This window comes from Aricia agestis, chromosome 5, assembly GCF_905147365.1.
Source record: "Aricia agestis chromosome 5, ilAriAges1.1, whole genome shotgun sequence".
Lineage (NCBI taxonomy): Eukaryota > Metazoa > Arthropoda > Insecta > Lepidoptera > Lycaenidae > Aricia > Aricia agestis.
In genome coordinates, this window is record NC_056410.1 from 1,667,876 (window position 1) to 1,693,018 (window position 25,143).

Genomic DNA, 25,143 nt, shown 5'->3' on the forward strand with positions numbered 1-25,143 from the left:
CTGTTTTTATACACCACATCATAAAGGTGCTCCCTCATTGGAAGCATTCGCTTGTAATGTAATATTACACAGTCGAGAATTACATTAGTGAGGGAGGAGAGCCGAGCATTACCATGCGCACCTTGTAATGATACAATGTGTAATATCTTGATACAACTTGTAACATCAATGCTACGTGACTAGACAGTGAAGTCAACTTGCTGTGTAATGCTCAAAGTCGAATCTGTAACGTTACATTACACGTAAACGCTCGTCGGTGTTATAATGCTCAAAGTCGAATCTGTAACGTTACATTACACGTAAACGCTCGTCGGTGTTATAATGCTCAAAGTCGAATCTGTAACGTTACATTACACGTAAACGCTCGTCGGTGTTATAATGCTCAAAGTCGAATCTGTAACGTTACATTACACGTAAACGCTCGTCGGTGTTATAATGCTCAAAGTCGAATCTGTAACGTTACATTACACGTAAACGCTCGTCGGTGTTATAATGCTCAAAGTCGAATCTGTAACGTTACATTACACGTAAACGCTCGTCGGTGTTATAATGCTCAAAGTAGAATCTAAAAATGTTACATTACACGTGAATGCTCGCGGTGAGGAAGCACCATTATAATAATCTGCGTAGATTCACATTTCCGTTGCAAAATAAAGCTGACAAGTAACCATACGGAGGTAACAATACTTTAATAATAATATTCGGTGAAAAGACCTTGACTTCATTTTCCTACGTTTAGGATATGCTTTCATAACCATCGTCATTGCAATCATAATATTATATTGACCAATAAAGTTATCAGAGACTCTACACAATATGTAAGAAAAAAGTTATTTTATCGTGTTAAGAAGTGAATATCTAAACCGAACAATAAGAAACCTATCTAGGTATGTTAGTGTTAAATTATCCATTATAGTTAAATTGCTATAACGGGCAAAGCCCACCACACATTCCCACCACTGCAACGGTGCCAGGATCAACAGTGGTAACCAACCACGAGAACCCTTTGATATGATTTTTAAATTTAAAACATTTAGGTACTGTATATTTAACTGACTTTCAAAAAAAGAGGAGGTTATATTATGTTCGGCTGTGGATATATTTTTTTATACAACGACTTTTTTCCGATTCGATGAATATTTTATTATTAAGGTAGGCTACCTAACCACATAATAGGTCACAACTTACGTCCATGTGCTATACCTAAGTATTACGTAGTTATCCAACGTTATTTCAAGTTGCAATAACAAAATGTTTGTGTAAACCATCATAATAAATAATAAGAGATGTGTTTTTAACAATCACGTAGTCACTATTGTTCATCTCGACAACGAGGTCAACATTTGAACTCGTACTTGTGACATGACTTTATTTGCGTACACGTACGTAATATATCCCACAATCTTTACATTTTGTGGTACATTTTACGGGAAAACTATCACGCCTATTGATTTATGCTTTAAAATAGTAATTTTTATTAACATGTAGATTGTAGATGTATTATCATCAGTCAGACAGCGCTGATACTCTCATAGCAAGGTCTATATTATATTATGGGCCCTATTCACCCCCTAAAGTTATCACTTAGTTTATACCCTGTTTATTTTCAAAATTGCTTCTAATGGCCGGAGACTCCATGGTCTGTAAATATACAAAATATGACTCAGCTAGCGTATGGTGCAACGCACCTTTACGCATAATATATATATATATATGCTCTCGGGCTGCCCGAGAAATTATGTAAGTGGGTCACTAGTTTCTTAGCAGACAGAAGCATAAAGGTCGTAGTTGACGGCGAATGCTCGGAAACTCAGTCTGTTAATGCTGGTGTCCCTCAGCTATCGCCTACTCTATTCATACTGCATATCAATGACATGTTACAAACCAAAGGCATTCATTGCTATGCGGATGATAGTACAGGTGATGCTGTATATACCGGCTCCCCTAATATTTCTCGGCAAAATGTCACTGAGAGTCGAAACGAACTTGTGTCTAAGGTGGAGAATTCATTGGAGAAGGTCTCTGAATGGGGTAGACGTAACTTAGTCCAATTCAACCCCGCCAAGACACAAGTCTGCGCGTTCACCACTAAAAAGTCACCAATGGTCGTTTATCCTCGTTTCGAGGGCACATCTTTAACCATCTCCCCTAGCATTGAGATACTTGGCGTCAACATATCGAGCGAAGTCCAGTTTCGATATCATCTTGAGGGTAAGGCCAAATTAGCCTCGAAGAAGCTTGGCGTTCTTAACAGAGCGAGACAGTACTTCAGTCCGGACCAACGCCTACAACTCTACAAGGCGCAGGTTCGGCCTCATATGGAATATTGTTCTCATCTCTGGGCAGGGGCGCCAAAATACCAACTGCTCCCTCTGGATCGTATCCAACGAAGGGCTGCTCGAATTGTTGACTGCCATAGTGTTTCAAACAGCTTGGACCCCCTGGAATTACGCCGAGATGTTGCTTCACTCTGCATCCTCTATCGGCTGTATCACGGGGAGTGCTCTGAGGAATTGTTCGGAATCATACCACCTGCAACTTTTCGCTATCGTCCCACGCGAAAAACATACCATCCTCATCACCTTGATGAGTGGCAGTCTTCCACAGTGCGTTTTTCGCGTAACTTTCTGCCGCGCACTGTAAAACTCTGGAATGGGCTGTCACCAGCAGTATTTCCGGACCGATACGACCTGCAAACCTTCAAGAAAAGAGCGTATACCCTCTTAAAAGGCCGGCAACGCACCTGCAGCTCTTCTGATGTTGCGAGTGTCCATGGGCGACGGTACCATCAGGTGACCCGTTTGCTCGTTTGCCCCCTTATTTAATTTAAAAAAAAAAAAAAAAATATATATATATATATATATATATATATATATATATATATATATATATATATATATATATATATATATATATATATATATATATATATATATATAATATGCGGTTTTGAAATTGTTCCGTGCGCGAGTAACGAAATGTCTAAACCCGATCCACAACTATTAAGTTTATTACATATTTTTGCAATTTGTGAAATAGTGAAAATCGTGCACGTGTACATATTTTGCAGAGGCATATTTACTATTATTTTAAAAAGCCGAATTTTGTTTGTTTGATCGCGCTAATCTCAGGAACTACTGGTTCGAATTGAAAAATTATTTTTAAGTTGAATATTCCCTTCATCGAGAAAGGATTTAATAATTATTATTATCACTAATTACTCGTATTAAAATAAATAAAAATAAAATATGTTTATTTCAGGCTTCATCAACCCATAAAAATATTAGTAGATGTATTAGTAACAATGCATGACTTAATCTATGTTAGTATTGTTAGTAACAATATTATACGACTATTTTAGGCCCAGTGCCTTTGAATAGGGCAATCTGGTTTACTTGCAATCATTTTTAGGATGCTGTTCCGAGAGTTGCGAACACGTTGCAGCAGGGAGACGGCTTTTTTGCGCATGATAGCGTGAAAGCCATCAGTACGGGCCTCCGCAAACATCCCTGATGCGCTACAGCGCCACGGCAGTCGCAACAGCATCCTAAGAGCGTTGTTATACTGCACGCGCAGAACGTTGTAGGCTCGACTCGTGTATGACACCCACAGGCCGCTCGTATAAAAAGACTGACAGAACGCCTTAAATAGAGTTATTTTGACGTCTGCAGTGGAGCGAGCAAACCGGCGGGCGAGCATGTTACTCCTCACCGCCAACGCCCTGCGCTCCCTCTCTATGTCGCTGTCATCTCGTAAGTCACTGGTTACAATGTGACCGAGATACTTAAAGCTATCGACGACCTTAAGAGCCACCCTATTAAGATAGACTGGAGGCACACGCCTGGGCTGTTGTTTCAGTGCCTTGAATATGAGTATTTCACTCTTATTAGAGTTATATTTCAGGCCGTGCGCCTCCGCGTATCTCTCACAAATCGACAGGAGTTCTCTAAGTCCGCTTATCGAGGGACTGAGCAGAACCATGTCGTCCGCGTAGCTTATGTTATTGACACACACTCCGTCTATGTGGCAGCCGACATATGTGCTGCTCAGTTCCTCGATAAGCTGATTTACATAAAGGTTGAACAGTAATGGGGAGCTCAACCCTTCAAGCTCACACACACACAGTTCATTATATACTCATCCGACAGTGTATCGACCCATCTCACTCGGTTTGTCTGGTGAGCATACCAGTATTTGAAGAGGGCGGTGTACTGGTCCGGCACACCCGAGCCCCTCAACTTGTTCCACAGGATATCGTAGGCAACCAGGTCAAAAGCCCTCGACAAGTCGAGGAAGCATGCGTATACCGGCGTCCTCCTCGCGGTGTAATACTTGACAGCGTGTTTAACTGAGCATCGCTGACCTCGATATACTCGGCAAGAAAACCATTCAACACACTGTCAAGCACCTTCGCCGCGGTAGAAGTGAGAGATATGGGCCGGTAATGGGCATTGTCCAAAAAAAATCACATGTACTTTTTATATTTTTTTTCGTTAAAATAGGGTATTTTAAGAATATAAATTAAATAATTTTGAAATTCATTGGCTAGTTTTTTCTCAATAAATTTTTAAAGTTCTGCTCTGACGTCATCATCGGCCGCCAATTGACCTCTGCATATGTTTTAAATTTCCTTTCAATCTTATTTATAATGGCTGGTTCGTCAAATGCAAGTTCTCATTATGTGAAAGCTGATACGAGAAGCTTACCAAAAGTTCGAAACGTAATGTTGGTCGAATTTATTGCTAATTTAACGCCATTGAAGGTCAAACAAAGGTTAAACGTATTTGTTCAAAAATATAAGTAACTAATAGGTATTTTTTTCGTTTATATACAGAAAAACGATCACTGACCTTATTCCTCGAAATGTTTTTGTAATGAGCAAAATTAAAAAAAAAATGGACAATCCCCAATGGGGATTGTCCATTTTTTTTAGTTCATATCGGATGTGTCACCCGTTTTGTTTTTCACTACAGGCACTACTAGTGTACGCAGTACGCAGTATTACAGATGAATGCTGATAATAATATCGTCACTTAATTCAAATAATCTAGTAAGTACAGAATTCACCTCACAAATAAAAATAAGAATTTCTTACAGTTAAATATTCTTAAATCGTTAAAAAACCGCCGGTTGTATAATATGTAACCTCCTTTTTGAAAGTCGGCTAATCCATCTACCGTGAAAATGCTTCTAAATACAATTAGTGATGTTATCATTTTTTTTTTTATGAAATAAGGGGGCAAACGAGCAAACGGGTCACCTGATGGAAAGCAACTTCCGTCGCCCATGGACACTCGCAGCATCAGAAGAGCTGCAGGTGCGTTGCCGGCCTTTTAAGAGGGAATAGGGTAACAGGGAAGGGTAGGGATGAAAATGGAAGGGAAAAGGGGAGGACAGGGAAGGAAATTGGGCCTCCAGTAAACTCACTCACTCGGCGAAACACAGATGCCAACATTAAAAGAAACACGTGTGCATAATTTCATGTTGCTTACTCTTTCATGACCTTTCATGTGAAAAATATTTTAACATTATGACCCTAACAAACATAATCCACCAGAAGTAGCTCGGTAAAAGTACAGCCCCGAAAAGCATATGTAAAGCTACGGATAACCTTGGGGAAGTCGGCCTGGTTGAGCAACCGGCGCGGCCGGGCCCCCGCCGGGTATGTGTATCGCAACCACGCGCCCTCCTCCACGATTAATGTCAGATTAAACAACCATATGATGTGGTTTTATTTTTAATTTTTACTAGATGAAGCCCGCAACTCCTTGTGCCAAAATACTTTTATCGCTTGGGAACCGTACATTCTGGGATAAAAGTATCCTATGTCCTTTTTCGGGACTAAAAATTTCTCCATACCTTTCAGCAAAATAGGTTCAGTAGTATTGCCAGTAGACTTTATATTTTTGGTGTTAAGTAATTATTTTTGGGTATCATAGCTTAAGCTAAGGCCTAGACGTAGAAGACCACCATAAAATGCTTTGACACCCTAAGCTCTAAGGGGTATCAGAGCCTTTTATGGTGGTCATTCTATTTGTTCCCTTTATAATATTAGTAAGTACTTATAGATTAATGTAATTTTAATTATCTATGGGCTTTTCGCAAGCTTTTCGTCCATATATTTTGTATGTCGCTAGGAATCATTTCTAGAAAATGTAATTTTTATCAGATACCGAGCAAAGCTCGGTCAAACAGCTAGTATTATCTAATACAAGGACGACAGCAAAGTTATTACTTAACAAAATTTTCAAATAGAAATTGAGGAAAATGGTTAGGGAAATGTTGAAATCAAAGTTGGAAATAGGCACCACGTTTAGTTAGGACCTCATTCACACAGATGCTTTTAAAAGTATAAATCATCAGTTTTTTAACTTAACTTATAAACTTTTTATTGTAGTAGTATGCGGGAAAAATATCCTTGGTGCGAAAACCTATAGTTGTATACTTCCTATAGTATGCATACTTCCATACTAATATTATAAATGTGAAAGTGTGTCTGTCTGTCTGTTACCTCTTATATATTCTATAATAATTAAGACGTGAGTCGAGTCCTATTGAATCGAACAAGTAAAATTTCGTAACATACGGACAACTGATTTTTACCAAATTATTTTAATAAAACTTGTAACTTATCTACTTCATAACCTAGCTAATATATCTGGCTACACAAGTACACATTTAATCCATAGTTTTTGTATTTCAAATAATTTTCCGGCCCTAAAGCCTCCATGTAAGCAAAAAAACCGAAAAGTATTTTCATGTTACTTACCTTATTCTTCCACTCACGTCTTGTATATTTATTAAGATCGTCTGGAAGAAATTGCTTGTAGCCATAAGACCGCCTTTTGTACTTTTTACTCAATAGTTACTAACTTCTGTATGTCAAGGTTGTTTTGGTGCAATAAAGAATTTTCATTCATTCATTCGTTCATTGCAATATAACTTCGATCTTATCTTTCATAATGGCAAATGAAATGACTTGAGTGCAGTATTGTTACTTTCATTTGCCAAAAACTAATCGTGTTGTCCCACCTCGATCAACATGAAAAAGCTGCCTGAAGAAGATTATGACTCGTGCAAACTATATGCTTCAGCGCGTCACGCCACGTTAAATGACTCGTACGACCGAAGCCTCCGGGGAAACCGCAATAATTGTGAAACACCGCAAAAACTAGTCCTTGCTGATGTAACGACAGACGAAATCGCTACTTTTTTAAAACTAGTCGAATATCTCGAGACCATATAAGTTGATATATAATTACATAACAAATCTGACGTATGAGAGCCATGCTCCGGCACGAATGGGCCGGCTCGACCGGAGAAATACCACGTCCTCACAGAAAACCGGCGTGAGTAAGCGCTTCCGCTGTGTTTCGCCGAGTGAGTGAGTTTACCGGAGGCCCAATCCCCTACCCTTTTCCCTTCCCTACCCTCCTCAATTCCCTTCCGTACCCTCCCCTATTCCCTTCCGTACCCCCTATTGGCTATTTCCTTCCCTACCCTCCCCTATTACCCCTTAAAAGGCCGGCAACGCACCTGTAGCTCTTCAGATGCTGCGAGTGTCCATGGGCGACGGAAGTTGCTTTCCATCAGGTGACTCGTTTGCTCGTTTGCCCCCTTATTACATTTAAAAAAACCGGCCAAGTGCGAGTCGGACTCGCGCACCGAGGGTTCCGACAGCTTAAAGGTATTATAGACCTGAGTATTTGGTATGAATTTCAATTTAATACCTCTACGCGTTTATGAGGAAATGGGTAGTAAGTTTAAAATTATTAAAAAAAAATATATTATGTGATGTAACTAAAAATTTATGGTTTTCGTAATTTTTCCTTTATCTATGCTATAAGACGTTGCTTCGTACCAAATTTCAAGATTCTGAGTTCACGGGAAGCACCCTGTAGGTTTTGATTCCCTTGCAAGTGTCGAAAATTTGCGGCATAAACGGCTGTATCTTTTGATTGCGTTGGCTTAGAAGTTTGATTTTTTCACAGCTTCAAGGGACAGTAGACCTGAGTAATTGATATAAATTTCAGCTTCATACCTCCACGCGTTCCTGAGAAAAAGGGTCTTGACAGACGGACGGACGGACAGACGGACAACAAAGTGATCCTATAAGGGTTCCGTTTTTTCCTTTTGAGGTACGGAACCCTAAAAAAAAATAAGACTGACTTCCCGCGACTGCGTACGAGCAAAATTAAATTCCTCGAGATCTGCTCTACGTTTGTGTAAGAAAATTTTGAGAAAATCGGCCAATAATTACGCAGTATTTTTTAAATATCTATGGACGCTACACACCATGTCAGTCTGGCCCCGTGCTAAGTACCTGAAGGACTTGAGTTACAGGTACCAGACAACGGAAATATTTTATTTAATACTTGTATACTATGCATATATTCAAGATTTTTATTATATCATTCACATATTTAATACACATCCGGATCATCAGACCCGGGAACAATGAAAAATTTTTGTTCCGTCGGCGGGATTCGAGCCCGCGACCCCCGGTTCGAGCTGCCACACACTCAACCATTGAGCCACAGAGCTTTAATGATTTGCAAAACAAACCTTCCTCTTTATAATATTAAAAATTGTAGTACCTACTTAGCGTGGAATTGCTACAACATGTACTTAATATCATTTTTTGTGCCTATTTAAGACGCTAAGGGCCTGTTTAACCACTTTTTTTTTTTAAACGGGCAAATGGCCCACCACACATTCCCACCACTGCAACTCCTGTGTCGCCAGGATCAACAGTGGTAATTAACCACGAAAACCCTTTGATATGATCTCAGGGATGCCCGAGGGACAAGCTAAATCTGTCTTGGGACCCGCAACGAAATTAATCAGAAGAAAGGTAGGAGGAGTAGGAGAGATCCAGTTTCCCTCCCCAAGCAAAGCGGGAGACAGCCAAATTTTCGTGACATTAATGTCCGAACAAAGGGGGAAGCACCACGGGAAAATAATTAAATTGTATTAAGCCTACTTAATAAAAAAAAATGACGTTTACTTAAACTGACTAGCTTGTGTTGGATTGTTTCCAATAGTATTTATGACAAAAACGTTTGAAAGAACGAACATTCTTTGCGCTGCCTACGAGATCATCGTAACATACGACTCCAGAAACACATTGGAGGCTGCTTAACATATCGGTTCTTTCCTCATGCCAGAGATCACATTCCCAGAGTATGTGACGAGCAGTTTGTTCTTGCGGGCTATCTTCAGTCGAGCACTCGCAAAGAGGAGACGGAACTGACTTGAATCCATAAAGTTTAGCTTTAAAATTGCCGTGACCTGTTAGGAATTGTGCAACGCAGTGATCGATTTCTATCCAATGCATAGCGAGTCGTTTGCGTACCGAAGGAAAGAAATTGTACAGATTTTGATTGAGTTATCCCACCGATCCTGCCACTCAGATATAAGATTTTGTAGTGTTATATCTAGCGGTTCGAATAATCTACTTACTTTGTTTTTGTCTTTCATGCTTAAGAAATCTGGGGTCGTAATATTTTTTTTAACCACTTCCTAATAAGTGCCGGATAAGCTATCCACAACTTATGATAGAGTATGGAGTATCTGTCGGATAAGTTGTGGATAGCTTATACGGCACTAGGAATTGGTCAAACAGCCCCTTTATAATTTATCTACTGCCTATTTCCTACCTTATATAGGTTGTGACGGTTGCCACTCGCCTTTTGACTGCAACAATAATAATTGTTTCAAAACGTATTCCTAGTACCATTACCCATAGTCTCTACTAACTATAAACTAACCACAAATTAATTTAGTTGCCAAAGATCAATGATAATCGTTGCGCTAGTTAGTGCAATAAAATTTGTAAAATGATTGTGTTGCTAGGCTTAATGAAATTTCATAATAATGCATGTATGTGGAATTTTTTCGTTAAACTTTTACGCAAAAATTACAGTAATTAATTAAAATTAATTAAAGTAAAGTTTTAGAACGTGCCAGTGCACACTGCATAGTACATTTTTAGGGTTCTGTACCCAAAGGGTAAAAACAGGACCTTTTACTGAGACTTGACTGGGAAATATGTGTCCGTCTGTCTGTCTGTCTCCAGGCTGTATCTCAAAAACCACTATAGCTTGACTTCTATAATTTTCACTAATTGTGTATATCCGTTGCCGCTATAACAACAAATACTAAAAATGAAATAAAATTAATATTGAACGGGGGCTCCCATACAACAAACGTGATTTATTGGCCTTTTTTTCTCGAAATCAATAATGGCCACAGATAGGCACTTGAAATTTAATCAAAATCCTTAATTTCAAGTTTAATTTAACTATTATTAATAATATTAAAATTAAATTAAAAAATAAGGGGGGCTACCGTACAAAAAAACAAATTTGTGGCCTATTTCTTCTCTATACCGGTACGGAACCCTCTGTGCGCGAGTCCGACTCGCACTTGACCGATTATTATTATTTTGGTGTTGCTGCGTTGTTGTATCATTGTTTATTTCCTTCAAATTATATTATTATACACAGCACAAAACCGATAAATTAGCACATGTTTTAACTTATAATAAAAATTAAAAATCCGACGTTAGAACTTAGGACCCACACGGAATAGGAAATTAATCGGAAATTAAATATTTTATTTCAGATATATTTACATTATTGATTAATGTACTGTAAAAGTGCCCGTTGTAGTACTTTAACAGCACATTAGCAGGTAATAATTGCTAAAACACGCGACGTTATGAGTCAATCCCGGTGAGGAAACGCCGCGGTTGATTGCTCATCCAGAGCGGCCTCGTTAGCACTAGCTTATTACATCTGTCATGAGGCCTATGTGTCATGTATAATCATACTGTAAAGTACTAAATGATACTTTAATATATAATCTATACATTGTCACGCGCTACCACCGCTCCCGCCCCGCTGCCTGCTGATTTCGAGACTGAAGCCTACGACTGGCAGTCTTATAAGAAAATCTTCCGAGACGGATTGGAAGTTACGTTAGGGGATAAAAGCCCAGTCCAGTCATTTCTGATGATGTAGTAATATTGATTCGATTATTGAAACTTGGATAGTTCATAGTGCTGTTGGGCCCGCTACAGTACCTACAACCTACAAAGCTGCATTCTTTTTACTTTTGTATGAAACAGTACATTTAAGCAGGAAGGCTGTTGCGATAGAATGGTTGCATATTATATTTAGGAGTGTATTTTCAGCCTTGTAATAATGGGAATCTGAAATTAATTATAGTCAGATTTTTTTTTGCACCTGGGTATCATGGGTCATGAATAGCTAAAATTCAAAAACTCGACCAGCCACGACGTGTGCGTTAGCCGCCATATTGGTTTGAAGATCAAATCTTTTTTTAGACATATCTCCTTTATTTTATATTTTTTTACGAAAATGATAAGAACTAAATTTGATGTAAATTTAATTTTCTACATTTTGAGCTCTTATAATTTTCATTGTAAAATCAATATTTACTTACGGAGATAAATGCAAAAAACAAGTCAGAGTATAATTTCGCTTGTATGTCAATTATAATCGAATTTAGCGAAAATAATTGTAGAAACAAAGTTGTTGGTGATAGATCATTAAATTTCCTACAAATTTGATCCTTATGATTTTTTTAGAAATCAATATATAAGCTTCTACATCTATGGTAAATGTACCGGGACCCAAGCGACTGGATAAAACTGAATATTTATGATCATGAATTAGACCTTTTAACAATTACGGCACAACGTACACCTGAATAATTATGAAAAAATGGCCAAGTGCGAGTCGGACTCGCTCATGAGGGTTCCGTACCATTATAAGGCAAAGATAGACAAAATTTGTGCTTTTTATATGGGATCCCCCTAAATATTTATTTTATTTTAATTTTATCATTAATTATTAAAGTACAAATACAATTAAATGTTTTATGCATATTTTAACTGTCTAAGTGCTGCTATTTTTGATAAAAAAAAAAAAGTTCACTAAAATCCTGTTTGTTATATGGGAGCCCCATCAAATATTAAATATAATATGTTTTTTTTGTTATAGAGGGTAACAAAATACATAATATCTGAAAAATTTCAAGTCTCTACCTATCACCGTTCTTGAAGCCTGGATACAGACAGACGGATAGACAGCGAAGTCTTAATTTTAATTGTGGTTAATGTAAAGAGCTACAAGTTTATTTCTGGTTGTTTTTCTGTATTTGACAATAATCGCGATACAGGTCGAACAGGTCGAAATTATACTTTGACTTGTTTTTTGCAGTTATTTCCTTAAATATTGATTTTACAATAAAAAGTATATAGTCATAAGTTGTAGAAAATCAAATTTTCGACAAATTTGATCCTTATCATTAGCTTAAAAAAAATAAAAAATAAAGGAGTTATAGCTAAAAAAAAGATTGGACCTTCAAACCAATATGGCGGCTAACGCACACGTCGTGGCTGGTCGAGTTTTTGAATTTAAGCTATTTGTCTGTGTTCCTCTAAACACTGGTGCAAAAAATTTATGACTTTAATTAATTTAAAGAAAAATCTAACCCTACTGGGCTAATAATAGTGCAAGATATCTAGTTTCTTAGAACAGAACATTGTAACACTAGATTATATATATTTTTTATGAAATAAGGGGGCAAACGAGCAAACGGGTCACCTGATGGGAAGCAACTTCCGTCGCCCATGGACACTCGCAGCATAAGAAGAGCTGCAGGTGCCTTGCTGGCCTTTTAAGAGGGAATAGGGTAATAGGGGAGGGTAGGGATGGGAAGAGAGTAGGGGAGGGTAGGAAAGGCAATAGGGTAGGGGATTGGGCCTCCGGTTAACTCACTCACTCGGCGAAACACAGTGCAAGCGCTGTTTCACGCCGGTTTTCTGTGAGAACGTGGTATTTCTCCGGTCGAGCCGGCCCATTCGTGCCGAAGCATGGCTCTCCCACGTATGAATGTCTCCTCACAATGTTTTCTTTCACCGTATGAGCGTCCGTACTCGTATTATGTACTTGAGATCATTGTCTCATTGGTACAAGCCTCCACCCAGGATTGAACCTGCACCCTCTCGAGTGCGAACCAAATGTCTACCCACTAGGCCACGGACGCTGTTTCCACAGAAAACCACATCTCATAAAATACTTGACCTTCCGCGACGGTCCGTGTCGTTGTCGTGTTTTACTTTTTATTTTATGACTTTGTATAATCTTGCAAATGTGCAGTCATATTTTATTACACAAAGTCATCGAATACCACAAAAACTTAATTATATGTATTTCTTTTAACTATAAAGATTTAACCAGTTAATTGTTTTTCTTTTTTAAATCCAAGACTGCAAAAAATATGAGAACGGGAATATAATATACCTAGTATTATAATAATATATTAATACGCTAGAATATGTTCCGCGCGGCTTCGCCCGCGTAATTTGGGAATGTCACGTAAACCGTACATTTTTCCGCAAAAAAAGAAACCTATGTCCTTTCACGTGGTCTATTCTTTATGTTTGCCAAAAAACATAAAAATTGATCCAGTAGTTTCTTAAAATAATAATTAATCTATACATATAAATAAAATTGGAGTGTCTGTTTGTAATATTAAAATAACCGTTTTTACTACATGCATATGAATATTTAGACGGTACTTACACTAAAATAACAATTTTTAGAATTTTTGTCTGTCTGTATGTCTGTCTGTCTGTTTGTTCCGGCTAATCTCCGAAATGGCTGGACCGATTTTGACGGTACTTTTATTGGCAGATAGCTGATGTAATAAGGAGTAACTTAGGCTACTTTTTAACCGACTTCCAAAAAGGAGGAGGACATATTTTAACTTTTTTATTTTTTACCTATGTATTTTACATTTTGTTGACGCGGACGAAGTCGCGGGTAACAGCTAGTTTTAAATAATTTTCTCCGTTTTTTCCACATTTTCCTCTATTTCTTAGCTCCTTTTAGTCTTAGCGTAATAAAAAATAGCCTATAGCCTGCCTCAATGAATGGGCTATCTAACACTGAAAGAATTTTTCAAATCAGACCAGTAGTTCCTGAGATTAGCGCGTTCAAATAAGTTCTTTCAAATAATTTTCCCCGTTTTTTCCACACATTCCTCTATTTCTTCGCTCCTATTAGTTTTGGCGTGATAAAATATAGCCTCTAGCCTTCCTCAACGAATAGGCTATGTAACACTGAAAGAATCCTGAGATAAGCGCGTTCAAACAAACAAACAAACTAAATAACTAACAAACTCTTCCGCTTTATAATATTATTAAGTATAGATATATTTAGATTATACAATGTATTTTTATAATAAGCTAAATTCAATAAATGTTGCTAACCGTTATTGTAATCTGTGGTATTGTTAAATTTCATTTTATTTTAGCACATATATACAAAAATTTTTAGGAACGAGGTAGAGAATGGATAGGTCTAAAATACGTATATTATTTATTCAATTACAATATTAATTATCTGATATCTACATCTGAAAGATTTCTTTGCGTACTATAAGTCCAACTTATTTTTAATTATTTTTAACGATTTATATTTTGAAAGAATACGATAAAAGTCGTATTATACAAGGATTACCAAGTGTGACTTTCGTAACAATAACCACATGAAAACCGTTCATAATTGTTTAAACAAACAATGGAATGCTTATTGGTTGTTTGTACATTATATTCAATCCGTATATTATTAAGAAACATACGGCAAACCCAATACGCGAATTAGAATAAATTAGATGACGCCCGCAACTCCGTTGCGCCAAAATCCGTTTATCACGGCGGAACCGTACATTTTTCCTGGACAAATGTATCCTATGTCCTTTCCCTGGACTCAAAGTCTCTGTAGACCAAATTTCAGCAAAATCGGTTCAGGGGTTTGGGCGTGAAGACTGAAGAGGTAACAGACAGAAGAGTTGACGTGGGAGAGTCATGCTTCGGCACGAATGGGCCGGCTTGACCGGAGAAATAGCACGGGCTCATTGAAAATCGGCGTGAAACAGCGCTTGCGCTGTGTTTCGCCGAGTGAGTGAGTTTACCGGAGGCCCAATCCCCTACCCTTTTCCCTTCCCTACCCTCTTATATTTCCTTCCCTATCCTCTCCTATTCCCTTCCCTACGCTCCCCTATTACCCTATTCCCTCTTAAAAGGCCAGCAACGCACCTGCAGCTCTTCTGATGCTGCGAGTGTCCATGGGCGACGGAAGTTGCTTTCCATCATGTGGAATGATGGAATGGATGGAGGTTTGCTCGTTGGCCCCCTAATTTCATTTAAAAAACAAGACAGACAGACACACTTTTTTATTTATAATATTAGTATGGAATATGGACTAGGTACACCGTACAGGTGCAGGATATTCATATTATTTCTTCTTTCGCTGTCCTATATCAATGGAGCCAGGTGCTAGTAGCACAGACAAACTGACGAAAGCTCAACGAAAAACGCTTTAATAAAAAAAAATACAATAAAAGAAAATTGTCTATGATCGATCAAAAATTATTCATGAGACCACTAATAAATAACAATTAAATTTTATTTAACTTTATTTTTTAAATTAATTACATGTTTTGATCAGGAGGATCTATATAAATATAGGTATGCTACAAACGTCACTAAAACACACACAAAAAGTGTCTCTATAAGGATATGTGCTGCGATAAACAATACTATAGTCTATACTCACGTTCAGTACCGGTACGTCCACAATTAGACACGGACTTTATACAGCGAGATAATCTACGGGTTTTACGTCTCACATCACACACTCAGTAGCGTTAAGGGCGGGGGCGACGCTGGGCGAACGGGCGCAGGGCGCCGAACGCAAACGCCGAGCGCCGCCTTTTATTAGACAGGCGCGGTCCGAAGGGGGGGCTCCCCAAATCTAAGGTACAATTGAAAAATCTCAAAAACTTGCCAAATAATAAAAGGAAATTTCTAGCTATCTACTACCACGACTGCGTCCGACCTTAGACAGCTGTCAACCCAGAACCGTCCGAGGGCGCAGATAAAAAAAATATTAGTGTAGTGACTATAGTGAGTGCCCCCCCCCCCCCCATAAATTTCAGGCTGCGACCGCGCCTGTTATTAGAAGTACCGAGAGTGCCGAAGAAATCTCGCCCAAGGCGCTGGTAGTGCTAAAACCGGCACTGCACACACAATTAATATTTTTGTTTGTATTGTGTTTGACGTGAAACGCAATCAATTGTTTTTTTTATTACGACGTAATACATTTTTTGAGACGTAAAATATAAAATATTGTATTTGTTTCGTTCATGAAAAAACATCAACGCGTATGACTACGAGTACTGACGCTAACTTTGAATGTTTTCCTCGACTATAACGGTGAAGCCTACAGGCAGAGTAATGGGTTTGTCAGACTCTACATAACTATTATTTATTCAATCCTAAATATCTCCTTAACTTCGCATGCATTTTTTTATAGATATGGTTTCAAATTTTAATATATTAGGATGTTCCGGCATAGGTTTTACAATTAGGCTTATCTTAGGTTAGGTGATTAATGATTATGTTTTGACTCGTAATTTGTAGTTTTTAAATTTTGATTGCTCCTCTAATCCTAAATATATTATTATGTAGAAATATTAATATCACATTTGGTAAAAGAAGATAAACATTTTGAAATTGAGAAATTGAAGAATCTACTTACATGGGCACTTTGCTAGTTAAAGTGTTTGTGGAGTTTTAAGTACCTACCTTTTGAGAAGAATTTCGTCACCAAAACAGAGTGTTGACAGTACAAGTGTAGTGTGAAGTTGCGAAAGTGTAAACTAAAGTTTGTTTACAGTTTACACATAGGTGGCATGTAAACTTTGAATTGTGACATAATAAAAAAACCTTTTTAAGGACTGCAGAGAAAACTGTTATGTGGACATCGGAATATATGCACAATCAAAGGGCCGAAATATTCACAAAATATGCACAGTAAAAGTCATAATATTATTAGAATTTAGGATTTCTTCATGAAGAATTTGTCGGTTTTCACCACTTCACCAAATCCAGGGTTTTCAATTTTTATACAAATCAAAAATTAATTTTCAACCAAAATTTTGGGATCGCATAACAATTATCATATAAAGTTATGCACTTCACTCAATATTTTTAGGGTTCCGTACCCAAAGAGTAAATACGGGACCCTATTACTAATTTCTAATGTTGTTCCCTGCGAAGAAAGCTTTTGTTTTTAGAGAAAATTGTATCGGGTCTAGTTGCGGAAGGCTTTAAATAGGGCTTAATCCATATTTTTGTTGTATTTTAATGTATTCCCTCCCTGTATGTAGCCTCAGAAGATATAAGAACCGTAAATATGGACATCGAGGGTTTAATGTCACGAAAATGGTCAAGGGCGAGCTGTGGTATTAACCACAGTTCACGAAAGTCAACTAAGAAAATGTTATGATCAGAAAAAATATATGTACGGTCACTAGAGAAACTTCAAATTTCTGTGGTTTTAAACCAACAAAACTATGCATTAGTTTCCAAGGTTGTTTGAGAGGATTTGGATGTATTCAATAGAGTTGTTGATTGGTTAATGTTTGATGCAAACCAATCAAAAATTATAGTGAGTTAGAAGCGTAGCGTGCCTTGGAGGAACTCCGTATAAAAATATTTTTGGCCTTAATATATGTTTGCCTTTTTGTACTTTAACGAAATGGAAAGATTTTGTTTATTTTTGCTTACGATTATTGGGCGATTTTTATCGATACGGAAAATACGGAGGTAGCTACGCCCCTGTATTATTTTCATCTAAACTCCTGACGAAGTCTACAGCAAAATGTATGAACCGAGTGGGTTCCGGCTGGCGTCCGAATTTTTCTGATCAGAAATTTCGGATATTGTGCGGCCGGGCTTAAGAGGATACACCAGGGGCTAGAGAAATGAAAAAAAGTACGTGTAATATCTGTCTCCCTTACCTCAAGCCTATACCGCAGAACGCGATAGAGACAACTGCAGAAAATCCAGAAAGTCAACGATTCGTTGTCCCCTGATTCCTTCTCCAAAACTTAACCGATTTAAGTACTTTTTTCATTAAAGATTAAAAAAAGGCTTGAGCTGTGTTCCTATGTTTTGCTTTTTTTTGTATAATCTAGCCAAATCTGTTTTCTGGACGTTTGAACACAGCGGAAAATCTGGCCATTTTTTTAGGTTTTTGAACGTTCATATCTTATTTAATAATTAAATTATGAAAAAAAAAGAAAACATAGGGACATTGTATTAGTGGCCGTAGATATTCAGGAAAAAAATTATAACTCTACTAGCATTATCCAGGGAGGAAACAGGGGACCACCAGGGGACAACGTTTGTATGGAAAAAATGGCGGTGTGGAATCCTCTTAATCGAACCGTTGTAAACGGTCTCACCACGGTCTCACAATCATTGCTTACATTTGACTTAACGGTAGTGTGTTAAAAACGAACGCAACGTTTTCGTAACTTAATTGGCGTAATAATTATGATATCTTAAGTTTAATATATACAATTATGCTATGAAGATGATCATTAAAGAAATAAAGACTATAAAAATTATGATACCTCTCTTTCAGTCGTAATACATACAATGTAAGCACATAATGTTGTTACTCAAAAATATTATGTCTGTATACTTAATTAGTAAGTATTTAATATATTCTGTTTACGCTTAACTGATTCAGATGAAATTTTGTACCTAAAATATGTACTTTGAATATACTTGGAGTCCTATAAAAACCAATAAGCATTAAGAATAATTTAAATTTGCGTAGGAACAACGGTTCCTGATGGATAAACATTTAGTTGTACTTTGTTTTCTTCTCATGTTCGTCTTCGCAAAAAGCGCAGGATGGTGATCTAGACATAAGGTTACGCCGCGTTAAAGTAAAAAACCATGTTGGATATGTTTTAGATTGCATTGTTTTCTATGAGAGGCCGGAAAACAAGAAACGGAACAGCAAGAAATGGAAAGGGCGTAAGCGACAAAATGGTTTTTTTTGGCGTAATTTCAAAACCATAAATATATTTCATATAAGCTATGGGCAAATTAAAGTGTATGCTTGAACCAATCTATGTACTAATTTTGAAAGCTTAAATCACTCTCCTCTGTTGGCAAAATTAGAATCTCTTTTTTTACAGAGGTCTTTTTGATTATTCTGTGTTATAAAAGTTGACCAATCGTGTTATGTTATGGCCTATGGGTAATTCAAAGACAAAGATATGATGAATACTGACAATGAACTTTAATTTCTACTTTAATTATTTAAAATCGATATCGCTACAGCAAAATTATTAAGGCGACGCCTTAAACTTCCTAGGGCTTAACTTATACCACATACGTATAAAATAGACATATTATGTGGTAGCTATTATACTAAGGGCCTGTTCCACCACTTCCTGATAAGGTGTCGGATAGGCTATCCACAACTTATTCGACAGATGCTCCATACTCTATCTGTTGTGAATAGCCTATCCGGCACCTATTAGGACGTGGTGAAACAGGCCCTAAAACTTATTAAAAGTTATAGTAACCCAATTAGATACAGGTTTTAAGAGAGCTTTTACTTTTAAAATATATTTTTTTTCTCCGGACTTCCTTGAGCCCTAGCCCAAAGGGCTAATTATATTATCTAATCACTAATGAATGATCCTAAATATATCTCCGTTGTATGAGCTTCATTAGCCGCATCCCTCGAATAAATAAACAACTTTCATAAGACTGCTTATTAGTATCTAGTTACTAATGGAATGGAATATACTCGTATAATATCAACCCACCCCTCACCATCCCTTTGATTTATTCCTAAATAAGTCCATTAGAAGATGAGAATGCAGACCGCGGTTGTGAGAAAGTATATCGAAATAAAATAATAGAGTTGGTTATCGCAATAAATGCCTATAAATTATGCTGTTGCAATGTCCTTTATTTCGAAAGATATTTCTAGATTTTACTGCACTGCAACTGAAGGACCAGTTAGTCCTTGTCACAAAAAATAAACTTTTTTTGTTCGTAAATAAAATAAAATTAATTTAATTTAATAGTAAGGATATTAACATACCTGTTTTGATATGAGTATACGTCGCACCGGGTCAGAACTGTTCGAGTGACTGCGGCTTCAGGCTTGCAAAAGTACGTGTCGCAAGGCTGCGCTGGCGCAACGCTATACCCCATTCACACTTATTCTACCTCGGAGTTACCTCAGATGATACTTAAATCGTGGACATAGACTTCCTTTTAGACGGAAAATATTTGTGAACGGTCTACGCTTTGGCCAACCGCGCGATTCATGGAAACATAATTTGAAGACGCTTGTTTGCCGACGGTTACACAGATCGTTTGCATGTTTTGTGTACTCACCTATGTAACTTTTATTAATTTCATCAAATAGACTGGCACTATTGCGATTTCTAACATTGGCCCACACATTCCCTCCCCTACTCCCCTTTGGCGCGTCGACAATAATAACCACGAAAACCTTTTGATGTCAGGGGTGCCAGATATTATGAAGCTGTATTGGCCGAGCATCCATGTACCTATTCCAGTTTTCCCTCCCCAAACAAATTAGCAAACAACACAGTTACATTGAATAAAAGCCGAAGAACTGGGGAAGTACCAAAAGTAGTAGAAGTAAGTAATAAACAATAATTGTATCTACTGAGCTATAGGTATATTAATTTTGAGCTATAATATGTGATATAAGTATATTGATTTTTTTAAATGCGTTTTCTAACAATGACATACTTTTGCGTTTAAAATATCAGTGAGGATAAAATTAAATATCATTACATATTAACATCGTGCAGGTGCCAAAATATTGTATTAGCAGCTTTAAGGGCCTGTTTCACGACTTTCTGATCAAGTGCCAAATAGGCTATTTACAACTTTTTTGACAGATTCTCCATACTTGATCTGTCAAGTTAAGTGGTCAAAATCAAAACCAAAATTGTTTTATTTCTAAATAAATTGAAAATAAGTAAATATTTTCAGAAGGTCCTACGTGGTGCCTACCACCGGTTCGGGAACTAACCCGGTGAGAAGGATTATTTAAATAGGGCCTGCCGCCTGTCCACATTTCCACGTTACGACGTCGTCAACGTGGAACGGTGCGGTAACGTGGCACGGTACGTTGTCGTGACGTGAAAATTTACGTCAACGTAACGTGACGGTGTAGCAACATTGTACGTCACCATGCCTTGTAAAACTGCTACATTCTTCACTTCTTATCTAGATATGGACCGCTCATCCCACAATACGTACCTATTCTGCTTCTGCTATACCTAGTTAAGAAGACGGAGAGAGAGATTTAAAAAAAAAAAGACGCAAAATGTTGCTACACCGTAACGTGCATTTTCACGTTACGTTGAAGTAAATTTGTGTTTCACGTTACGTAACGTATCACGACAACGTACGGTAAGGGAGGTCAGCTCAAAGTAACCTTAACTTTCAATTGGAAAAAAAGACGAAATATTATATATTTAAAAATGAAAAATGTGCTACTAGATAGTGCATTTATTATATTTCTGCTATGTGTGATTCATATTTACCCAAATCTTGAAATTAGCTCATGATTCACATATTACGACAACCTGTCAAAAAACCGCTTTGCCCGAGGGCCCGCCTAAAGTGGCCGTAGGGGTAAGGGCAACGTGGCCAGCCCAAATGTTCACACGAAATGGTATTTTTTTCTATATTAAATAAATATATTTTTATAAAATGAATGCTAAAAATGTACAAAAATAGGTATTTATCAAAAACAATTCTGTAAACTGCTACTTATATCGCTTCTGCTCGGTTTCTGAGGTTTCTTGACAGGAGTTTATCTTCCAACAATCACAATATTTTTTTGTAAAAAATAATCAATTCTTCTAAAATAAAAGTAGTCAAAATATATCAATAAAACTTTGCTTTATCGATATATTCCTGTTTTAAATGTCTCCTTAAAGTATGACAATGTTTGTTTTGTACTAATTTGACTGAACCCCGAATTTGTTGAACATATATAATAGCACGCGCCATCGTAGTCTCTTCCCATGACCCCTGGATAGTTTTCTTTTGATAAGTTTGTTCACCATCTAATAATAGTTTTAAGTAATTATCATATTATAAAAACTATCATTTAGCTTAGCGGCCTATTGGCCGCATTGCCCGGTCCGCTTTGCCCTTTGGCAACCGTTCTGTTTTAAACATAATTTTCTTTCGCATATCATACTCCAGAATAAAAACAACATAGTTAAGCAACGACACCGCGAAAAATATTTTTCGCGGTGTCGTTGCTTGAGTGTTGTTGTTGTTGGTGTCGTTGACAAGAAAATAATTAAAACAGGAAGAATTTACCTTGCTTTTTTTTAATAAAACGTGCAATTCCAATATTTTTCGCTACAAGCTCGCGCCTTCCCCAATCGCTACCGCATCATGGAGTGGGGCTGGGCGGGATGTTCACTATGCGCCAGAGCAGCAACGTTGCTCTGCCATTATAAAATACCGAAATATTAAGGGTGGCCGCTTTGCCTCCTATGGCCGCTTTGAGCTGGGCTCCCCTACGTTGACGTGACGTGAAAATTACCGCACCGCGTTACCGCACCGTTCCACGTTGACGACGTCATGACGCGGAGATGTGGACAAGCCGTAAGAAGTCAACAAACCTACAAAAATTATGGTTTGAAGTTTGATCCTTAATTATTTGAAAGGTTTAATTTTAACTAAGTTCTAGCGAACATAAAAAATACATACTATTCACTAGTTATTTTCGTATCGGGCCTCAAGTAACATTGTATAAATGAAATTACTAACATAATATTATTATTCCTGTTGCATAATCGTACATGATTTACGTCTTAGTTCTTACTTTATAGTTTCATAGTATGCCATCAAACACCGAAGCAGAAAGAAAACAAAAGAATAATATATTCGAACGACTAATCATATTGAATGCTCATGAATTATGATTATTGATAAATTAAAAATAATTTTTAATATACAATAATTTATTTCTTATTTACAGGTACTTAATCACATAGATAATACATTTTTATCATATAAGCGTTTATGTTACAACTAGGTTTTACACCAGGGAAGTGCACTTCCCTTTCGGCCTTCAAAACTAAGTAGGAAGTTTCATCCAAGAAACTATACTTATTTCTTCTCTACGAAAACTGGAAACCAATCTTCCAGGGCCATGCTAATCGTTTCGGCAAAGACTGTGGCCCACTGCCCAGTGCCCACATCGAAGCGATATGCAATGTGACGATACACAACAATGATACAAATTTAAAAAATCTATTAATTATACATTTTGTATTCGACATTTAAATTTTTTATTGTTTTACGCCTCTAGTCCACTGACGCTGCGAACTGCGAAACAGCGGCGAGCCGATTTACTGTCTCATCCGACACACGACAGTGCGTTATATTGCATCTCGCTCTATTACAGTTTCGCAGTTTGCAGCGCGGCGTCGGTAGAGGCGTTAGCGTCGTGTAACTTAATAATACTTTAGGGTGTGTATTTGTTTCTTGTAGAGAGTTCACTGTGAAAGTAGTGGCACTGAAAGTGATTAAAATGGGTAAGTGAAAAAAAAATGCTTTTTCAGCGCTGCCTCTTACACAATGAACTCTATACATGGGAATCATACACACCCTTAAGTATTATTACTTTGTTTTGTTAAACCCTGTATAATGAATAATGATAAACAAGTTGTTTAAATTATAGGTAGGTATGTATTTGGATTAATACCTTGTAATATTAGTGATTGACAGGAATGATTTGATGATCTTATTTATTATATTATACTTATCATACTTAATAATAGCTTTCACACTTTATTCAGATATCTTACCATAAACAATAAGCGTAGATTTTTTTTTATCTAGATAACTTTTTAAGTTAGAATTTCCAACAAACTTTTAATTTTTTTGTTACTATTTTGGTTGAATATACCTTTCTCATAATCACAAGCATAATCATTTATATCAGGGCTTCCCAAACAGTGCGTCGACACTGTCCCAACTCCCAGGGGCGTCGCATGTCAACACAACCACATCGAGTAAGCGTCGCGCGCATTATGTCAATCATACATCCCGGGATTCCCGAACAGTTTAAATCCCCGGTTTCAGAAGCTATGCTTATTAGAAAAGTAAGCGCAGCCTTCGCATTAGCCAGCCTTGCTGGTTTTAATATCTTTTATAAATACATATTATCTCCTTGTAATTTTTATGCTCATGTATTATCTCCTAATAAAAATATAAATATCCAAATAGTGTTTATATGATAACCTATGTAGGCTGATTCCAAAATTAGAAAGTATTTTTGGGGGCTGGGTTGAGGGGCGTCGTAAAGAAATGGCAAAGTTCCAAGGGCGTCACAGTACAAGTTTGGGAAGCCCTGGTTTATACAATAATTATTATATCAGAGAGCACAATATTATTCATTAAAAGCTGCGCTTGATTTCACAAAATTTTCTCACATAATTTTAAATATTGCAACAAAGTATTACATAAGTGTTGCGCGAATATTTGCTGATTTGAGCATTCAAATCGACGCCTTATATCGATATGATTAATTAAAATATTATTTCAACGTAGCTATATAATGTTTTGTCCTTATCTGATACGTAATAAAAAGTCGTTTGGCATACTAAGACATAGGTAATACACAGTACGAAATTGTCTTTTAACACGCTTTTATAAGCCTGGGCTGTATGTATGTAACGGAATCTTTGAACACGATTTTTACCTATCTCCAGTAGTCTAATTAATTCGAAACTTTGCATACGTATTAAGAGCTAAAACATAGCATTAACTTGTTAAAACTTTTGAAAAAATAAATAAAAAAATAAGCGTGTTTTTTTTAGTTTTTTTTTCAACTAAGTATTATTTATAGTTCTCTGTACTGGGCCTGTAGACAAGTGACAAAGCGCTAACGCTAACGCTAACGCTACAAAATGTATGCGATTTGACATAAATCATCGCTTCGCTAGCGAATACTAATGTCAGATCCATACCTTTTGTAGCGCTAGCGTTTTGCCACTTGTCTACGGGAGCTGGGGGGTGAGCCAAGATTTTTTTCATTATCGCTTGGTTATAGAATCGCCAACCAAAATGTATGGAATTGACATAAGCGTTCGTTAATATGACGTTGACGTTCGACTCGTCTTAGGGGGGTATTACATTATCATTTATATATGATCATT

At 37.1% G+C, this 25,143-nt stretch overlaps 2 protein-coding genes across 3 annotated transcripts in view; both read right to left on the minus strand.

Annotated features, from left to right (window-relative positions):
* The window catches only part of LOC121727399 (putative fatty acyl-CoA reductase CG5065), a 34,059-nt gene extending 13,969 nt beyond the window's left edge, over positions 1-20,090 (minus strand). The window contains exons 1-2 of one of the 2 annotated variants that reach the window (XM_042115231.1): positions 20,016-20,086; positions 8,323-8,330 (exon numbers count right to left, since the gene is read on the minus strand). The gene's annotated coding sequence lies outside the window, so the exon portion shown is untranslated. Of the gene's footprint in view, positions 1-8,322; positions 8,331-20,015 lie in introns of both variants that reach the window. The other variant, XM_042115233.1, reaches the window with a different exon arrangement.
* LOC121727040 lies at positions 3,358-3,981 on the minus strand. The gene has a single exon (XM_042114719.1). It carries the CDS (start codon positions 3,979-3,981, stop codon positions 3,358-3,360), a length of 624 nt encoding a protein of 207 aa, XP_041970653.1.
* Positions 20,091-25,143: the final 5,053 nt, after the last annotated feature.